The 22,015-nt window shown below is 37.0% G+C and overlaps 2 protein-coding genes across 2 annotated transcripts in view; both read right to left on the reverse strand.

Annotated features, from left to right (window-relative positions):
- Positions 1–22,015, reverse strand: part of LOC127526110 (craniofacial development protein 2-like) — a 1,015,936-nt gene that overhangs the window by 280,986 nt on the left and 712,935 nt on the right. The gene's annotated exons all lie outside the window — the stretch shown is intronic.
- The window catches only part of tspan3a (tetraspanin 3a), a 48,424-nt gene that overhangs the window by 20,905 nt on the left and 5,504 nt on the right, over positions 1–22,015 (reverse strand). The window contains 1 exon segment of the mRNA XM_051920361.1: positions 1,806–2,008. Coding sequence (XP_051776321.1) covers positions 1,806–2,008 — 203 coding nt within the window.

A 22,015-nucleotide genomic window follows, 5' to 3' on the forward strand; every position in this document is an offset into this window, starting at 1 on the left:
TTGGAAGCCACTGGCTTCTAAAACATTTAAAATCAAATTGCTATTTATAGACACAAAGTCGGTTATCTACGCATTTGATTCTGAGATCATCCAGTGTACCAAGACTCCCATTTTCTCGTAATTGCTATCCAGTGCTTCAGCACCTCGCACAGGGCTCAAGAAAAATAAATGATCAAGTGAAGGGCATTTTGGGCTAATTCAGTTCTCAATACGAAATAAAAGTGCGTACTTTAAATTATTACATTTTGTGCAGAAAAGCCTCATTCCAGCTTGTATGGATAGCATGAGCATGTTCTAAACTGAATGCAAAACACTCCTGAAACCTGTACATTATAGTTCTTTAATCAAGATGATTTATCATAAACTACTGGAGGACTTTTCTGCCAGCTGTTCTTTGAGGAGCAATTTGACAAAACTCCACTCAGTCTGGACTACCTTTACATTACACTGATTTTTCAGTGAAACGGTTTCATACTACAGTATCAATCTCATCCTCTCTGTAGGTGATGATGTCGATCTTGAAGCCCTTACATTTCAAAATAACGAGTAATATATACTGTTTTGCCACACCTTTATTTTTGTTTTTCTGTCTGCTCCCTGTATCATCCCGCTGGATGACATCCTGACTTTGTATGCAATTGTAGTCCATTGTGTTGTATGAGTTCTGAAATTTTGCTTTCCTCATTTGTCAGTTTGATGCACCAAAAGAAATATGCCTACAGTATCCAATCACTTTCTCTCTGCCAGAGCCATCGGTTCCACAGTATGTGATGATTGAGATGTAACTTGTATTTGCAGCTCCCCTTAGTTAAGTTTGGGCTTTCAGTCTATCTGCAATGCGGTCAATTAATACGAGACAAACAATGTTTTTATCATGTCTTTGATACATCCTTTTTGTTCTTTTTCATTTGAAAAGTAATTCCTTGTGTGTGATTATGAGACTGCAATTAATTTCATTTCCAGCACTTTTAAGACTTTCTTGGCTGTTTATTCACAGGTGCAAGACACAGCAGGTTCCTACTACTGGGAACACATTGCAATTACACCATCAGAACCATTTTTTATGATTTAGACACTAACTTTTTATGGCTAACCTGAACAAATTCTGAATACCATTCAGTTCTGCAGATGGATGATAACTTGGAACATGCAGTTGTTCAGATGCACTTTTGTCCAAGCGTATATTTATTTTGCTGGATTCCTTTTAAGTATCCACTGCTATGGTAAAAGACCCACTGGGGGATGCATCAAAAAAAGTTTGCAAATTTTAGCATTTTCCCATAATTAGCTGATTAGATAGTGGATGTAACATCTATAGTATTCTACGATATAGCTCAATTTCTTAGCTTAAACCAACTGCTATGTGTTGTGATGATGGGATATAAAGGCATGCAGTCCAATCATCTAATTTGTTAATACTTCACTGCCAGCTGACAATACATTAATGCACAAAAATAAAGGAATGTTTGGTTTTATGAATGGCAACTAAAGGTTTAATTCTATTGTACTAAATTTTCAATTTTAATTTTGTTTTGTAATTGTATCATTTTAATTACAAGATATAGCCTTGATGTTAAGTATTATATATTCTTACTAAATGAAACAAAAATATTTCTCTTGAAGAAAAAAAAATTATTTGTTGATTTTTATGTTTTATTACCATTCTGCAGATTACATAAAAGGTCATTCAAAATTCTTTCCCCTTTCACATTTTGTTCTATGTAGTGGAACTGTATACAGATATAAAGAAAAACATTTATGAAGATCCTGCAGGAAAAAAAGGAAATTAAATGAATAAATGAAACAAACAACTCACAGTTGCTAGTCCACACTGACTTTCTCGAATTGTTGCACAACAGCCAATCAATCCAATGATGAACAGGAGAGTTCCAACACCAATAATAATTACTGCAGGAATCAGTGTATAGACATCTTCAAAGAAATGATCATAATCATCATATGTGATAAACACATAGGCCCCTACATAGCACAGGATTCCTGCTGCAGCCTGCAAAATAAAACACAACAGATGCAAGTTATAGACTAAGTTTCACATAAAATATCATCCCACAAAGTACATATAACATAGTATGCTACATATAAATGCACACATATTGTGTATACACAATCTTTACTTTAAATATCACACTTCTATAGTAAACCACCATACTAAGTCACTATATAGATTAATATAGCAGCACAGGCTACTTAAGTGATTTAATTAAAATCATAAACAGAATCAGAGGCATTGGCCAGAAGAGCAAAAATGGGAGTTACAAGTCCAAAGTCTTTAGACACTCCATCATACTTCATGTGGTAGGAGGGTGGGTATAATGGAAAGGAAATCTTCAGTCAAAAGCCTGGTTATATTGGCAGAGTTCTCCTGTGGCTGGATTAGCTATTATGTCTAGAATTCATGCACATCTCACCTCAAAAGGCCCATGACCTTGTATACCATATACTGGAGCAGTGCCATAACCAAGAATTTTCAGTCCAACTATGGAGACTGCAGATCAACGAAATCCACTTATTTATTTATTTATTTATTTATTTTTATATACAGATCATGCATTGATGTTGCATTGTTTAAATTTACCTCAAAAGAACAAGAAACACACACCGGGTGAACAAAAACACTCCAGATTCATATCCAAGGAATTATCAGGCCTGTCGTGCTGCAGCTGGTATGTCACATTCAGCTCCAATGATAAAAGAGAGAACTCTTTTTCTTCACCCAAAAACATATAGCAGACCAGATTATACTTCCTAAGGAGACTTTGGTCATTTGGTGTATGCAGCAAGCTGCTGGAAATATTCTATCAGATCATAGTAGCCAGTGTGTTTTTCTATGCTGCAATCACCTAGGGAAGCAACCTGAACTCAAAACATGCACAATGCCTGAATAAACCAGGAAAGCCTGCTCTATCACAGGATGAACCCTAGACACACTGGAAGCTGTTGAGGAAGAGAGGATGGTGGTAAAATTGGACGCCATCATAAAAAATTCTGTCCTTCCCTTCTTAGGGGGCGCTCTCTCAGAGCACTTAACAACAGGTTCATTCCACCACAGTGTGCTAGGAAGTGCCTCTGGGGATCTCTTCTCTCCACTCCTATCAGGCAGATATACTATAAGTTTGTTCTGAACATTCTGCACAACATACATTTAGTTTTATTTATTTATCAATTGATTGACTGTACTATTTGTCCTATGAATCTGTATCCTTGTGTGTTTTTTTAATGTTTTAGCTGCAGCATCCATCTGAATTTCCACATAGGATTAATAAAGAGTATGTAATGTAATCTAATATACATTCACTAACACTACTTCACAGAAAACAAGTGACAAAAGTTTATGTAACCAGCTTTGCTTTATAAGCAACTGTTGCTAGTAACAGTCACCATTAAGATGCCTTTTACCTAAAAATATTAGCGACACAGACTCAAGGAAAACAAACTCATTTGCAAAGTTTCAATTTCATACATTTAATAATCAAGAGCTGCACAGTGCGGCAAGGACAAGTGGACATGGTTGAGCAGAATTGTATTCAACTCAAACCCCCACCACCACTCTGGGGGCCTTACAGGCTGAAGATGTTGATAGCCTATATATGGTTTGTTTTAGAAAATTGGCTTACATTTAATCACTTTTTTTATAGTTAACAATTTGTAGAGAAAGATCACAAATCAGAAAACAAAGCACAAACATTTCAATCATTGGTGGCAATGTCAGAACAAGTATTGAACAACTACAAATTAATTGTAAGGTATTATGTGCAGATAAAATATCCAGCAGCTACAACATTGGTATAAATATTTTGCGTAAAAACACCTTTAAAAAGTACCGTCTCAAACACAGAAAGGATGATACAACCATGTGCTTTACCTACAGTATCAAAACAAATATGATTACAAGGAAGGCCCTGTTAACACATGAGAATTCAGAGGCTGAATGACCAGGTGTAAACAGATGTGTGTTAGCTGTACAACTGCATACTTACCTAACTTATTATATAATCTTTTCAAAATCAAAATGCTACCCACAAACCTCCAGTAATTGCTATACTTTTGCTAAAATCTTTATAGATATGCAATTCAGTGAATCAACATTAATCTAAAGAAATGGGCATAAAACAAACTCATGCATTTTGACACATTTCAGAGAGTGCAAGCACATGAGCATATCTTGAAAAAAAAAAGAATATTTGCATATCCTTATCAGTTACCACAATAACACAGACATGTCATTTTTCTTAGCCAATTTGCATCATGAAAGATGATGATATTCCAGTAATAAGACGACAATTGGGAGAATGGGGGTTGATTAAGGCAAAAACTCAACAAATTCTAATACCAACAACCAATTCCTATAATGTGGACATTAAAAAAAATACAGACCACACATAGCATAACTGCGAAATTTGATTAATGCAGATCAAAAGGTATACAGTAGTTATGGTTATTATTCTAAGTGGCACAGAATATCAAAACTACACCGGCAAAACCTATGACAAAGTATCCATCCATCCATTGTCTCCCGCTTATCCGAGGTCGGGTCGCGGGGGCAGCAGCTTGAGCAGAGATGCCCAGACTTCCCTCTCCCCGGCCACTTCTTCTAGCTCTTCCGGGAGAAATCCCAAGGCGTTCCCAGGCCAGTCGAGAGACATAGTCCCTCCAACGTGTCCTGGGTCTTCCCCGGGGCATCCTCCCGGTTAGACGTGCCCGGACACCTCACCAGGGAGGCGTCCAGGAGGGCATCCTGATCAGATGCCCGAGCCACCTCATCTGACTCCTGCTGTTGGAAAATAAAGTAATTGTAGCACTGTGAATGTAAGCTGGCAACAAAAATAATATTAAATATATAAGCCAACATCTCTATTTTTAAATCTTGGAACATTTACATTTTTCATGCTTTTTGCAAATTATGGTAGTCTTGTGTAAATCAAACATCTAAGTGAACAGTTACTTTCCTAATATATTAAATTTAAATATGCAGTAAACATATATATTAATGTAGTGTGATTACTTCTGAATTGAAAAATTAAGGAAATACTATTTAATATGTTATTTCAGAGACACTATGAATTCACAGGATCAGAATGAAAGTTTTTTTTTTTTGGTAAAGGTTTAATCGTGACAAGTGAGTAGTGCTGGGCTGTATACCGGTTCATACCGAAAACCGTTTTTTTTATTTTTGTTATGATATGGATTTTTCTTATAACGCAACACCGGTTTAAATAGCCTAATCAACGTTTGGAACGTGGCGTAGCGGGAAACTGTTTAAGAGGGGACCTTCTTCGCTGCTGCACCGCTAAACAGGCATGCAACAGAGTACATGCGTTAGTGGAGGGTATTGAACGGTGAAAATGGACAGAGAACATTCTGAAACTGAAGCAGACGATAAAGTTGAACATGATGGCACAAAAGAATGTTTGCCAAAAAAAGGAGCCGTGTCTGTTGTCTGGAAATACTTTGGTTTAAAAGGTCAGATGTGGACCTTTATGTTCAAATGTGTTAATACTGTTTCTATACTACTGGATAACACTGCAAGCCAAGTTGTACTTGTTTTATTTATTTTTTTATTTTCAATACTGTGTAATGTATCTGGGTACTGTGTAATAGTGTGACGACATGTTGAATTTAATCTCAACAGTTCCACTTTAATCTCGACGCTTATGACGAGAATAGAGTCGACATGTTGAATTAATTCTCATAATTTGTCAATAAAGTAGAACATCGGAAACTAAACTTCATCTTAAAATGAATATTTAATTTACTAGATTTTCTCAAACCCCATCATAAGTTATGTAGCACATTAAATGCTTTGTGTCAAGTGTTCCCCGAGCCATGTTAATCGCTAAGTGCTTCTTAAACTGACTTCCTCTTGCACTATGAGGAGGCATAGGCAGCAATCACCACAAAGAATACATTAATTTCATGATATTCCTGCTCCCTGAACATTTAGAATGCCAAGATAAATACTTGATATCATTTTCATGATGAAATGCATTAAAAGCATGTATTAATCATGTGGGGGGGCACAGTGGCATGGAGGGTGCACTGCTGCGTTGCAGCAAGGGGGTCCCGGGTATTCCCTGTCTTGAATTTGCATGTTTTTCTGGTGGGTTTACTCGGCGTGCTTCAGTTTCTTTCAAAGTTGTGTAGGATGTGGGGTTTTGTTATGCTATATTGACCCTGCTAGTATATGTATTGCTCGTATTCACCCTGCGATGTGCTGATGCCCTATTCAGGATTCGCTCCTGCCTCGCACACAGTGCTTGCTGGGATGGGTGCAACCCTGAATGGATGGCATAATTAAATATGTATAACGAAGAGTTTACATGTTTTCCTGCTGGGTTTCCACAGTGTGCTCCAGTTTCCTTCCAAAGATATGCAGATTTGGGGATTTGGTGTCGCTAAAATGACGCTAGTGTATGTGTGTGCTTGTATTCACCTTGCGATGAGCTGAGGCCTTGTCCAGGGATTGTTTCTCACTCGTGCCCAATGCTTGCTGGAATGGACACATCCCTGGATTTAATCAATAAATATCCTTTTCAGAGATATTGCGGTAAGGTGACATCGGAATTTAATGGGTGTTAGGCAATTCACAACACAGAGAAGCCGAACATGTTCTCACTGTGATAATATCTCGCATTGCCACCCGGCGGATTCCTCCAGATTTATGTAAAGTATGCGCGCAAGTATAAACACTACAACGCTTGCGTAGCAGGAACGTCCGCTGCAGCATGCGTTGTGTGAAGTATAAATCTGGCCTTACTGTATGGGAGCAGCAATACCTTGCATGTTTAATACCTGCTTCAATGCATTTCATCATGAAAATTTATCTTAGCATTCTACATTTTCAGTGAATGTATTCTGTGCGGCGATCATCACCAAGTTCCACTTGTTTTATTTTATTTTGGTGAATACTGTGTAATGCACCTGGGCTTGAAGTCTTGGAAGTAATAATATTATTACTGGAAGTTGCACTATTTATTTTATTGTTGTTTTTTATTAGTTTAAATATTATGCAGTTTAATGATGGTAAAGTTGTTTAAAAAGTCACTTTAACGTGTCAGTGGACTGAGATTGTTAACATTAACAAAGTGTAGCTGATTTACAAAAAATATTTACTATTTATTCCTTTTCTAACACATGTTCAGTGCAATAAAACTTTTGACAAGCACCTCTGGATATTTTACTAAATCTAAATGCTTCTTTGGATGGTTGAAAATATGTTGTCAAATTTTAGTTTAAGTTGTTCAATAAAAAGGCTCTATATTTTGACTGCATCTGTCATGTAATGTGATTCCTTCTCTTAATTAGTGCCACTCCCTTGAAAACTATCCCTTTATGGGGCCATGCAAACCTGTATTAATACTTGTGTGCACATTAAAATGTTTTTTTGTACAATGTACAATTCTCATGACAGTGGAATAGGTTATTCTTAGCCAGTAACTACAGTGGAAAATGTGGTTAACATCCACTCATGCATGGGAATAAAATACCATCCAATACCGTGAAACCAGTATAATTTTGAAAAAAATACCGTGATATAGAATTTTGGTCATACCACCCAGCACTAGTGTCAAGAGTGCCAATGTCAAATTACACACTCATGCACACACTAACTCATAAAAGGTAAATAAACTTTACCCCATCAATCAAACTGTCTAACTTTTGAAAGAAAACTTGAACAAACCGATGAATAACACAACATAAATGTTTATATTAAATATTAGAACCAGCATTTACTTCAGAACCAAAAAAAAAAAACCTCCTAGACTAAGCTAATATTATGCTGCATATGAAGCATCAGAATGTAAAAAGAATGTAAAAAAAAAAAAAAAAAAAAAAAACATTGGCAGAGTTCCCTATGATACAGATATAATTTTTATATGTTCATATGTAGCTTTTCTATACATAGATGTATAAACTATTAGGAGAACCGAAATGTACATATTCAGATCAAAAACTCTGCGGAAATGTGAAAACATGCACACACACAAAAAAAAACAAAGTATGAATCCTAAAACTTGATTTGCCCTAAACACATTTTTAATTAACAGGAACACAAACAGATAAGTTACATTAAGGTTATGATATACGACATGTGGAAGGCTACCTTCTGTTCTGGAAAACAATGTGTCAACATAAAGCAAATGATAATTAAAACAAGCATATAGAGAGACATCTGTTAGCTACATGACGTGCTGCATTGGAACTCTCAATTCAAACTAGTTTGCACTTTACAAACGGCCAACCCCTGCAGGCAATATTAGAAGGGATGGTAAAGCACTCGCCCTATAAACAAACAAGCAGCTGACTGTATTTGCTCTTGCTTAAGTTTTCTATAGCAAAATGACTCAACTTACAGTGCACACTAAAGTGATAAGAAATGACTGTAAAATTTGCATCACTCCTAAAACTGCTACTTCAAGACAGAATTAATTTAGTAAAGCAGCAATTAATAAGATTAAGATACATCTGTTAACCTTTAATGTCAAGAAATACAAATAATAACAGATCAATGTACTCATATTCAGTGAATTTCATTCTTGCATTGATGCCTCCAATAACTACGAATTATATACTTAATTTAACTGTACCCTCTCCCCAGTCTATTAAATGCTTCTTGGCTGTCAAGTCCTCCACAATACTTCTGGTAAGCGAGCTGTTCTAAAGTTGACAGAAGAATCAAAATGAGCTCCCTGCCTACTCAGATACTATATTAGGATAAGAGTGGGAGGTGAGCAAAAGTGAAGTGCAAATCCCAGAGAGCAGTTTGGTTTTAAGTTTAGTGCGTAGGATTGAAAAAGAACTGCAGTTTCAAGTATTAAATAAAAATCAACTTGAAGCACAATAAATTAAAAAACAAAAAAAAAAAAAAAATACAAGCATCTAATTTTTTAAAATGCAGCATTCAGGTATGCCAATGAAATTATTCACAAGGCCTATTATTGAAATTAAGTACAGTATATTTACTATGTTGACAGTGGAAAATCATCATAGCAAAACACGCCAAGAAATTGTACTTTTTTTTTCTTAGACAATTTTCTCAAATGTTTCAGTGATCAATATCCCTACCAAATGTCCAGCATATTTAAATAATAATAATTCATTACATTTATATAGCGCTTTTCTCAATACTCAAAGCGCAACTATACAGCACATTTATTAAACAAGAACACTTTTACTCACACCCATGGGCTCTCATGGGGACACTGGACTTGAAGTTAGCAATAATCTTTAGTTTAGTTTTGTTTCAGTTTAGTCTTCTTTAATTTACAATGTAAATATAATATGACCGACACAATAGAGTGCTCATCTCAATTATCCCTCATGTTTTTGTCAGATATTAGCACTTTATAACTCAAGTTGGAAAGATAATCTAATTTTCAAGCTAAATAATAATCATATTTAAAATGTAAACTTTAGAAGAGAATGAAAGAATTTATAGCTAAAAGTTAACTAGGTATTCTTAGACACTGAGGAGTCAGAGATGTTTAATACCCAAAATTTCATATGATCGGTATATTACTTAGAACTATTTTGATCATTCTCTTACTATTTTAAAATATAAGGTGCAAAGGGCTGCCTGCTGAAACCAAAAAGTGCGACACTAGACTAATGCACACTTACAGGAAAAAGTAGCCAAGTAATTGGCTCAAAAGATTCATACATCTTCACAGACAGAAATCAAAAAACTCATGGAGGAATGTTATTAAAAAGTTGCTGCTCATTGGTTCTTTGTGCAAATTGAAATCCTCTGTACCTAGTTTGGAAATATCTGATTATATACAACGAAAACCATATTTTAGTTATGCACACCATCAAATACATAAAAATGAACCTCACACACAGTGAGAAATAGGTCAGGAGTATTGTGAAACTCCTTTGCTGCCTCAGTCCCTTGGTCAAGAGTTAAGATGAATGGCATCAAGATCTCTACTATGTATTAGGACTAGGTTTGCCAGATCCAAAATCACCGATAAAAACTCATTTAAGAGAATTTCAGTTTTTGGGAAATAAAGACATCTTGCTCAATAAAAACTTAAAAAGATCATTACGATGCAACATTCAGTACCATGTATTTTGGGCTTTCAAATCTGCCAAAAAATAAAGTTCAGATATTCAAATAAGTAGAAATTTGAATATACAGTGGAACCTCGGTTCACGACCATAATTTGTTCCAAAACTCTGGTCGTAAACCGATTTGGTTGTGAACTGTATGTAAATTTTTTTTTTTTTTTTAAGCACAAATATAGTTACTTAAACCATAGAATGCACAGCGTAATAGTAAACTAAATGTAAAAACATTGAATAACACTGAGAAAACCTTGAACAACAGAGAAAACTAACATTGCAAGAGTTCATGCTATACTGTAGCCTTATGACCCGATTGCTGTAAACACTTTTTTTTTTTTTTTCCGAACTTTATTTAAAAACCAACCATAAATCACCAAGAAAGTAACATTGCAGGAGTTCACGCTAACAGCATTACAACCCGATCGCTGCAAACACTCTTTTTAAATGAGTTTTAAGCACAGGAAAAAAAATGAACATTTGAAAAAATGAAAAAAAAAAAAAATACAAAAACTAACCATAAACCACCAAGAAAACTATGAAGTGAGGAGGAACTGGGTGGAGAACAATCTGGTCTCGTCGCAGTTGAAGACTTGTTGCGGGATGTAGCCTTCGTCCTCCACTAATTTTGTGAAATTTTTCACAAATTCTTTCGCAGCTTCAGTGTCGGAACTAGCAGCCTCTCCATGCCTTACCACACTATGAATGCCACTTCTCTTGCAAAACTTTTCAAACCATCCTCTACTGGCTTTAAATTCCTCACTTTCGCCACTCGTAGAAGGATAGTTTTGCAGCAAATCGCCATGAATCTTCCTGGCTTTCTTGCATAACATCGCCTCGCTTATGCTATACCCTGCAAGTTGCTTCTCATTCAGCAACTTGCAAACACTAGCAACAGTTTTTCCACCTCTTCCAGCACTTGAGGCCTCTGCCTGGTTAACGCTGTAACTTCTTTTGCAACATCAGCTGCTTTAATAGATTCTTTCTGCTTTAGAATAGTCGAAATCGTAGATTTTGACTTCTTGTACTTGGCGGCAAGATCAGTAACGCGAATGCCACACTCGTACTTTTCAATAATTTCTCTCTTTACTTCGATTTCAATTTTCTGCAAAACTTTCTTCTCACCACTCTACACTTGCTTAGAAGCCATGGTTAACTGCAAAAGCACACGAAATACTGTAGAGCACAAAGAGTTCACAGGTAAAGCACGCACGTCTGACTGAGAACAATGAACAGGGAGAAGCTGAACATGTGCTTAAATACAGTAATCGGCGCGTACGAACCAGAAGGGAAATGAAATAGAGCACAAAGAGTTCACAGCGAAAGCACGCACATCTGACCGAGAACAATGCAACACGTGCGGAAATCATCAGAGCGCACAAACCAAAAGGGAAACTGACTTGTTCGTATACCGAGTGTGTGGTCGTGAACCGAGGCAAAAGTTTGGCGAAAGTTTTGGTTGTAAACCGATTTGTACGTGTACCGAGACGTTCGTGAACCAAAGTTCCACTGTATTCGAATTAAGCTCAAAAATTCTGAGTATTACATGCATATTTGTATGTGCTTTTTTTATACTTTGTTATAATGGTAACATCCATTGTGACAGTCATGGCATGAACAAATAAGAACCTCTATATTATATATATATATATATATATATATATATATATATATATATAAATAAAATTTATTAGTGCTGGGCGGTATGACCAAAATTCTATATCATGGTATTTTTCAAATTTATACCGGTTTCACGGTATTGGAAGGTATTTTTTTCCCATGCATGAGTGGCTGTTAACCACATTTTCCACTGCAATTACTGGCTAAGAATAACCTATTCCACTGTTATGAGAATTGTACAAAAAACATTTTAATGTGCACACAAGTATTAATGCAGGTTTGCATGGCCCCAGAAAGTGAGAGTTTTCAAGGACAGTTTTCAAGGGGGGTGGCACTAATGAAGAGAAGGAATCACATTGCATGGCAGATGCAGTCAAAATATAGAGCCTTTTTATTGAACAAATTTTGCAAACAACTTAAACTAAAAATTTGACAACATATTTTCAACCATCCAAAGAGGCACTTAGACTTAGTAAAACATCCAGAGGTGCTTGTCAAAAGTTGTATTGCACTGAATATGTATTAGAAAAGGAATAAATAGTAAATATTTTTTGTAAACCAACTGCACTTTGTTAATGTTAACAATCTCAGTCCACTGACACCTTAACTCTTTTAGGGCTAATTTTTTTTTTGTTTCTTTTCTCCCAGGGCTGAATATTTTTCCAAAAACTAACATTTTTTAAAAAAGAACACAAAGCAATTGTTTAACATATCAAATCAACAAAAAATATTTACTTTTGACAAATGTTACTGTCTTGCATGTTGTATGAGCTGCATACTCTATGATTTCACATACATATCACATACATTTTACACAGCAAAGTCTGATCTCGCTCAAAGCAGCCAATTTCAGTCATTGCCACATTGCACTCCTTACAGTATGTGTTGCTTTGGTGCCTATTTTTCAATTGTCTGTTGCTGCACTCTCTCACATATATTGTTAGTGTGTACTGTGGAGAGACAAGTCACCCATTTGCCATTGTGCCATGCCACTGCCGCCAAGTTTTCTGCCTGCATGAAAACCGTATTGTCACCTCTTTTCATCTTCTGAAACTTTATGAACTTTATGTATGGCATTATAGCCTGGCTCACCCCATGGGATTTGCTTCTGTTTATTACAGAAGTGAATAAAACTTTGCAGCAGCACGTACCTAAGCCACCAGGGGACAAAACACGTTTGGACCAATGCTCCCTGAAGTTATATCACCAGTTCTGTCCCATCTCTATTTGTAATGCCACAGCGCGCTTCATCTCGTCTTTCGTTGTGGGTCTCCACTTTGAAAAACGAGAAAGCGATGCAAATGCAGCCCACGATTCAAAAAAAATCTCTGCCTACCTGTTTGTCTCGTCTGACAGTAGCTGAAAAGCAGCATCAGGAGAGAGCAGCCTGAAGTACAGCAGCTGGTGATCTGTCGTGTCCAACAGCAAGCCATGCTGTCTTGTAAACTCCGGTAGCCAGATCGGCTCTCAACAGATCAATGTCTGTGTATTTATCCCATGCGAACCTTGCCGTAGATGCATCGGCTGCGCGAAGGCACTCAACTGGCAGCAGATCTGCCGGTGTGGCATCGGCTGGTGTCTGATCAGCTGATGCCTGCTTCTCACACTCTTGCTCGATCTCCTGATCACTGCCAATAAAGTCCGATTCTGAAAAATCAAGAGTCCGACTCCACGATAATGCGCAAAACATTGTCTGCCGAGTGTTTTCTTTTCTGCTCTTGCTTCGCTGCCTTTTCACATGTCGGTGCCATCTTGCCATTGTTTACATTTCGCAACTCACGCACACGCAATGTTTATTTGCCGAGTCAACGAGTCTAGCATTCCTCCAAGCACAGAGGGAATGCCTGTGACGTGACAGTGAGATTTGTCGCCATTAACAGCTGATTGTCGCCCCCTATCCTTGGATGTCGACATTAGCCTTCAACCCCTCCTGTCGACAAAAGTCGACATCCGCCCTAAAAGAGTTAAAGCGACTTTTTAAACAACTTCATCATTAAACTGAATAATATTTAAAACTAATAAACAACAACAATACAATAAATAATAGTATTATTACTGGAAGTTGCACTATTACTTCCAAGACTTCAAAGCCCAGGTGCATTACACAGTATTCACCAAATTAAAATAAAAACAAGTGCAACTTGGTGATGACATCTTTACCAACTGAACCATCATTAAGGTAAACTGTATTAATGTGGACCTTGCTTCAAGCTAAGCTATATACATAAATAATAAAACTGCAAATTGCATTTATAATGCTATTTGCGGTATATAGCCCTATGGAAGCATGTCGAGATTAAAGTCGACATTTCCACTTTCTACTTTAATGACAAAATAAACTTTGAGAATAATGTCGTAAACTAAACTTCATCCTAAAACCAATGTTTAATTTACTTTTTATTTTTCTCAAATCCCGTCATAAGTTAATGTAGCACATTAAATGCTTTGTGTTAAGTGTTCCCCGACCCAGTTGTTAATCGCTGTATGAGCTTCTTAAACTGACCTCCTCTACACTAAGAGGAGGTACCGGCAGCGAATGCCGCACAGAATACACTCACTTCATGATATTCCTGCTCTCTGAAAATGTAGAACGCTAACATAAATTTTCATGATGAAATGCATTAAAGCAGGTATTAAACATGCACGGTAGTGCTGCTCCCTCACAGTAAGGGGTCCCCAGGTGTACATTCAGTGTAGAGATCTTTATGGCAGGTGTGACGAGGCTCCAAAAAACTGGATGTATGAATGGGTATCGCACAGGTTTAACTTAAATATTGTGTAAATACTGGGTTTGTGATTTGGTGGTCGGAGACACGAACACAGAATTCAATGCATGTTCTTCTGAGCGGGCTCTCTTTATTGCATGTGTGCTGTCTCTGTCTGATGTACCAAACCCGCAGTTCCTATCTTTCCTTTTTCGTTCTCCACATAACCAATCACCACACAATAAATGTCTGTGAAATTAAACGTAGTTATAAACTTAGACCATGGAGTGTTCAGAACTTTAAAAAAATCTTTGTTATACATGTTTAATTATGCCATCCACTCAGGGTTGCGCCCATCCCAGTAAGCATTGTGTGCGAGGCAGGAGCAAATCCTGAACGTGGCACCAGCACATCGCAGGGTGAATACGAGCAATACATACACTGGCAGGGTTAATATAGCATAACAAAACCCCACATCCTACATGACTTTGAAAGGAAACTGAAGCACGCCGAGTAAACCCACCAGAAAAACATGCAAATTCAAAGCAAGGAACAACCGGGACCCCATTGCTGCAAGGCAGCAGTGCAACCTCCATGCCACCATGCCCCAACATGATTAATACATGCTTTAATGCAGGGGTAGGCAACGTCGGTCCTGGAGTGCCACAGTATGTGCAGGTTTTTGTTCCAACCCAGTTCCTTAACGAGAACTCAATTATTGCTGATGAAGCACATATTGCTTAAGTGACATTTTAATGCTTCATTTTAGTGGTCTCGCTTGTTAAGGTTCTCCAACCTTAATTGCTTATTTCAATCTTAAACTGCTGCATTCAGTGTTTTAATTGCTCCTTATTAGCAATAAGATGTAAAACAGGGGTAGGCAATGTCGGTCCTGGTGAGCCGCAGTGGCTACAGGTTTTCATTCAACCCAATTGCTTAATTAGAAACCAATCATTGCCAATCTCAGACCTTATTTAATTTTATGGCTTGTTAGTCTGTGCAATGTAAGGCTTTTATATCGTAGATTTTTTTCCTTTCCAAGGATATCATCCAAATGATTTGAAGCCTAAAACAGATCATTTTCAGTCTGTCACATTTTTCTATTAAGTGTTTTATTAAATCAAACCGTGCATGATGAACACACACAGATGTAATTGGAAAAAAGCTAGCTGGAGAACTGCTGGCTGCTTTGTCTTTTACATCTTATTGCTAATAAGGAGCAATTAAAACACTGAATGCAGCAGTTTAAGATTGAAATAAGCAATTAAGGTTGGAGAACCTTAACAAGCGAGACCACTAAAATGAAGCATTCAAATGTCACTTAAGCAATATGTGCTTCATCAGCAATAATTGAGTTCTCGTTAAGGAACTGGGTTGGAACAAAAACCTGCACATACTGTGGCACTCCAGGACCGACGTTGCCTACCCCTGCTTTAATGCATTTCATCATGAAAATTATATCAAGTATTTATCTTAGCATTCTAAATGTTCAGGGAGCAGGAATATCATGAAATTAATGTATTCTGTGTGCTGCCTGCGCCTCCTCTTAGTGCAAGAGGAAGTCAGTTTAAGAAGCACATAGCGATTAACATGGCTCCGGGTGCACTTAAAGCATTTAATGTGCTACATAACTTATGACGGGGTTTGAGAAAATCTAGTAAATTAAATATTCATTTTAAGATGAAGTTTAGTTTACGATGCTCTACTTTAATAACAAATTACGAGAATAAAGTCGACATGTCGTCATACTATTACACAGTACCCAGGTACATTACACAGTATTGAAAAAAATAAAACAAGTACAACTTGGCTTGCAGTATTATCCAGTAGTATAGAAACAGTATTCACACATTTGAACATAATGGTCCATATCCAACCTTTCAAATCCAAAGTATCTCCAGACGTAACTCCTTTTTCCAGCAAAAGTTCTTCTGTGTCATCATGTTCAACTTTATCGTCTGCTACAGCTTCAGTTTCGGAATGTTCTCTGTCCATTTTCACCACACAATTCCTCCACTACCACATGTACTCCATGGCATGCCTGTTTAGCGGTGTAGCAGTGAAAAAGGGCCCATGCGCAACACCAGTGTAGCAGTGAAAAAGGTCCCTCTTAAACAGTTTCCTACAGCGCCACGTTCCAAACGTTGTTTAGGCAATTTAAACTGATGTTGCGGTATAAGAAAAATCTTCAGTATGAACTGGTATACCGCCCAGCACTAATATATCTAGCAGTAATTCAACTACCTTCTAAATACAAGAGACACCACCAAATTCCTGAGCAGCTGCACTCTATATAACTACACTGTTGTCGTGTTTTCAGTCTTGTACATAAGTCTTAAACCACTCGGCCTGTTTGCAGCTGAAGCTCTATCCCTCATGCCAGTCGCTCAGCTGTTCCTATGGTGGTGCCTTGCGATCTCTCAAAAAGTACTTTCCTCTAGGCTCCATCCTAACCCCAATTCCCAGTCCTCACAGCACTAAGACACAAACATTTGTAGCACATAAGATGAGCTGAGTGCCTGCAAGTATTTAAACTTCCTTCCACGGCAGCTGGAATACAGGTCTGATAATATAGTGACAAGGTAAGAATAGCAAGTGAAGACAAAGAGCATCCAAGAAGCAAACAGGTGAGCAGTAGACTTGATTTATTATTTTGGTGTTATCCAATGAGCAGCACCAAAGTGCTGTTTATATTGTGGCAATCAGAATAAAAAAGCCAGTTGGCACCTGTAATCATCACAGTATCAAGTCCGCATCTGCCCAATCTTATTTTTTTTGTCCTTTACAGATGCAGCAATATTTTAATAAAGCTGGCCCCGATATTTTTAATTACAACTCACTGTTTTAGACACGATATATAAAACCAGCTGCCATGCAAGACAGACTAATTGTGTTGGCTGACATACTAACAGGGCTCTTCAAGGTGGGAATTTTGAAGTATTGTACTAAAAGGAAAATCAGAATTAGACAAATGTTTCCATATATTTTAATGAGAAGGTATTAGTATTAAACAGATTAAGATTAGATTAAGATTGAAAGGGACAGAACCACGTGCAATAATTATACTTTTAGAGTACTGGAGAAGCATTTAGAAAAACTGAGCCAAAGACACTTGTAGATCAAAGTATAGAACTGTGGGACAAAAAAATTGTTGCGAAGGGGTCTATCTATAAGTTTTACTAACGAAAATAAGCTAACCTTTCACACAGAGTGGAATCATGTAAGTTATGTGCAAAAACAGATCAATAAAATACTGCATCTTTGCATTGCTTGTCTAGAATAACCCGATGCCAAAATACATGCAGGTAAAACAAATGATCATTCTTTTACAATCGAATGTTATCTGTTGTCTTTGAATAAGACCTTTTTTAAATAAATTTGAATTCTATTCGAATAGCAACGTTTGATCTGACTGCCCTAGGTCATTTAATTACTTCATTTGCAAAAATTGCATAGACTAACTAAAAAAGAAAGATTGGCAGTAACTAAGTTACTATAAGTATACAGTAACTGTATATCTTCTGGACCAAAGTACAAAAAAGCTGCAAAACGAGGGGAAAAACAAAATAATGAACATATTTCTCTTGACTTAGTTGTCTATTGGGCACAACTGTTTATGCTGTGAGTCAACATTTCCTATCAAGCAAGAAGTTAACTGTGGCAAACTCAGCAGTCCAGCCACACGAGACTACAGATGTAGATAAAGCCAAACATTCATTAAAATCCTACAGATTGAGTTTATTTGAAATGGCATTTTTGGTTTAACTTTTTGCAACAGCAACAATAATCCAGAGCTCAGTCAATGCAATAATGGGAAAGAATATATGTAATAATTCAGCTTATCCCTGTCAGTATGCTCCTATTGCCACAAAGACAAAGTATGATTATACTGCAGTATCTCTCAGTATTATGAAAGTATATTGCCCTTTCATAATAAATGATGCTGAGCTAAAAAGCCACAGCAACAAATACATTAATCCATTATAAAATATGCTTATTACAAATTAAGTCCAAGGGAACCTAAACTTTTCCTGGCAGCATTAGGTGTAAGGCTGGAACCAATCCTGGAAAGAGCATCAGTCCATCACATGGCGCACACACACACACCTCAACTCACTCCAACTAGGCATATTTAATGTTGCCAAATATTCTAATAAACACATCTTTGTACTGTACATGTGCATTTCCTTTCACATGCCATAGACAGAACATGCAAAACAGTTTTTAAAGGGTAAGCTAGAATTCAAACTCAGATAAGTGGATAACAAAATGACAGGAGATGACCAAAGCTGTGAGGCAAACTGACTAATTACTGGTCCACTGGGCTGCTCCCATCACCAATAAAAAAATAAATAATGTATTTATTTTTATATAAGTTAAGCAATACATTTTTTTAAATAACATAATACAAATTATGACATTTTACAAACAAAAGGGCAACATTCAATTTATTAAACTTCAGTTCGCTAATAGCAAAGCACCCCTGACAGCTCATTCAGTTAATGAGTAAAAAAACAGGGTTTCCTATTGTTTCCAACTGCCATGCCCTCTCCCGAGGCGGTCCTAGCACTTTCATTATTTCACCTTTTTCCTTTATATTACATGCAAGGTTTCTGAAGGTTTCTTTTTTATCTAATTGTTAGTTGAACTTCCATATATATCTTATACATATTTGATGTAGGGCAGCACGGTGGCGCAGTGGGTAGCGCTGCTGCCTCGCAGTTGGGAGACCTGGGTTCGCTTCCCGGGTCCTCCCTGCATGGAGTTTGCATGTTCTCCCCGTGTCTGCGTGGGTTTCCTCCGGGCGCTCCGGTTTCCTCCCACAGTCCAAAGACATGCAGGTTAGGTGGATTGGCGATTCTAAATTGGCCCTAGTGTATGCTTGGAGTGTGGGTGTGTTCGTGTGTGTCCTGCGGTGGGGTTGGCACCCTGCCTGGGATTGGTTCCTGCCTTGTGCCCTGTGTTAGCTGGGATTGGCTCCAGCAGACCCCCGTGAACCTGTGTTTGGATTCAGCGGGTTGGATAATGGATGGATGGATATTTGATGTAGTTGAAAAATGATTTACATACATGTGCATAAAACTCAATGTCATGCAACAAACACAAATATACATGTATTCAGAGTTTTCAATTCTTAAAATTTCCTTAACTGTAATGCAATGTTAAGAAAATGGGTAACAAGTCCAATTTCTATACATACACACAAACCAGACAAAACAAATTTCTCTGCTCCCAGAGTTTGTGGGTAAAAGCAAATAACCAAATCATCTCAATTCTTGATCTGTCAATTTTTGAACAACTTTAATTAGGTTTATGAACAGTATACACAAACATTAAAAACCCAACCAGTATACTTAAACACACATTAATATTCTAAACTAATCATGCAGGTCAGGGTTGTTGGGCGTCATAGACCGTCCAGGTACTGCTTGGCATTATACAGAATCTAACCTGGACTGGGTAAGTGTCTACAACAAGGGCTCATTTACACAGAAGGGCACTCATACATAGGTAATTTATAATTGCCACATGTGGGAGAAATGTAGAGCACCTGGAAAAACTAAAACTGTATAATTACTAAATATGAGGTTCTCGCCCAGGATCCTGGAAGAGGCTGCAGAGCTAACAACTGTATTAACCATGTCACTCTTAAGACAACTATCTGATATCCCTTTTTGACTCTCTTCCTAACTTACATATAGCTCTTACAATCTGAAAACCAAAATGCTACTGTATAATCCAGAGGCCAATAATGCATCTTTGGCACAAATAATAGAAAGTATCACAGACTGATTGATTCATCATTTCCATTTAATTCATTAAAATGTCATTTTTATAAATTACAGTTGGTCAAGACAATGGTTCTTAAAGTATTTATTAAAGATATGAAAATAGTTATAAACTTCCTTAAAAAAAGACATTGGTCGGTTAATGAATTATAAAATGCTATACAGAAGGCAAGGTATAAGATTGTGAGTAAGCTCACTTGGTTTTAGAGGTACTTGCTATCAAGAAGTTTTTCACTCCAACCAGCCAATTAATGATGGACTGTCAACCTAACTAGGTGTGCTAATGGAGCAACTTAAGCTTATATATAAACTTACTTTTGTTGTGGAATTGCTTATATGCTGCCTATTTAGTTTTTAATAATGCAAGGTTTTACTTAATGCTGGATTTTCAAGGCAAAAAAGGCTTTTATCATTACACTTTTATGGCAGGAAAGAATTAGTCGAGAAACAAAAACACGGTATTTCAGTATGCATTGGGAATGCAATGACAAGACCAATCAACTGTCAGCCGAGTAAACTGCGCAAGTAGCAAGATTTTTTTTTTTTGTAAAACAGTGTCATACACATTTGTGATAAAGAAACAGTGGTTTCACATTCATCCTTGGATTATTATGAATATGAAAATGACTACAGTTGTTCCACCGTTCATTTTCTAACTGGCAGATCCAGTTCAGATCCCCAGGGAGTCAGTTCCTATCCTGACCGAGTGGGAACATGATCACACACATCTTTCTAAGGATCATTTCAAAATAAAAATTGTTAGTGGTTCAAAGTTTCCACATTGGCCAGCCATTAGGTTGGCCTCTCTCATAATGGTTATAGGCACATCTGTCCCGTTACATGAAAGGCAATTTGTTAATGGAATAGCATAATCTCAGATATACAATTAGCTGCCTTCTGAAATGGTGTATATTTAATTTGCTGGAAAAAAAAATCCACAAATACATTTATTATTAAGTTATGATGTAAAGCAACTAATATGTGACAAAAGCAAATGCAGCATATTTTGAAATAGCAATTGAGTGGCTAACTCTGCATGCGTTGTTCCGACATGTGAGTGGATGTTTCTTGCGGGGAGGTCTTCTGTTCTCTTTCTCCGATGTAGAACCCTCATCCTCATCTGAGTTCACCTCTGTTATAGCACGTCTTTATTTGAAAACTAACGGTCAGATTGACAGGAGCGTGAGTGTGACAGAAAATAAAAAAAGCTAACTTTTACAAGTAACAAATTTACACTAGCTGTTACAGACAAATCAAATGAATGTTTTTATTCTATAATAGTATGAAGAGCAGTTTACTACTTAAAACGGAGACATCCAGGATCAAACCGTGAACGTCTTGATTACAAGTCAGACGTTCTTACCGCTACACCACCAAAGTGGTCGTATTAGGTGCGTGTCAATGTCGCACCCTAATGAGAGTTCTTTTTCTGCAGTTATATTCTTGAAGAAGCGCACTTGTTTTGTTATATTTGTACCTTTTGTGAAAAAAGTGTTTATTTGATATTTGGACTTCAGGCTAAACATTATACATTTCATGTCTACATTTTGTCAATTATTACTAAAACATGAAAAACGTTTTTGTTTTAACGATGTATTTACATAGATTGTTGTAGACATGGAACACACATGAAATGTATGCATTCAAAATGATGATATATTATTTACCCTCTACAACTCCAGCACTTCACTCCAAGATAAACACTGAAAACCTTCTTTGCGAATTGAACTGCAGCGGTGGGCGGGGGTTCGACGGGTTTGCAGGCTACTTTTCTGCTTGTGTTGATCGACATTTACAACACAAAAGATGCGGACGGAG

The sequence above is a fragment of the Erpetoichthys calabaricus genome, chromosome 17 (assembly GCF_900747795.2).
Source record: "Erpetoichthys calabaricus chromosome 17, fErpCal1.3, whole genome shotgun sequence".
Lineage (NCBI taxonomy): Eukaryota > Metazoa > Chordata > Cladistia > Polypteriformes > Polypteridae > Erpetoichthys > Erpetoichthys calabaricus.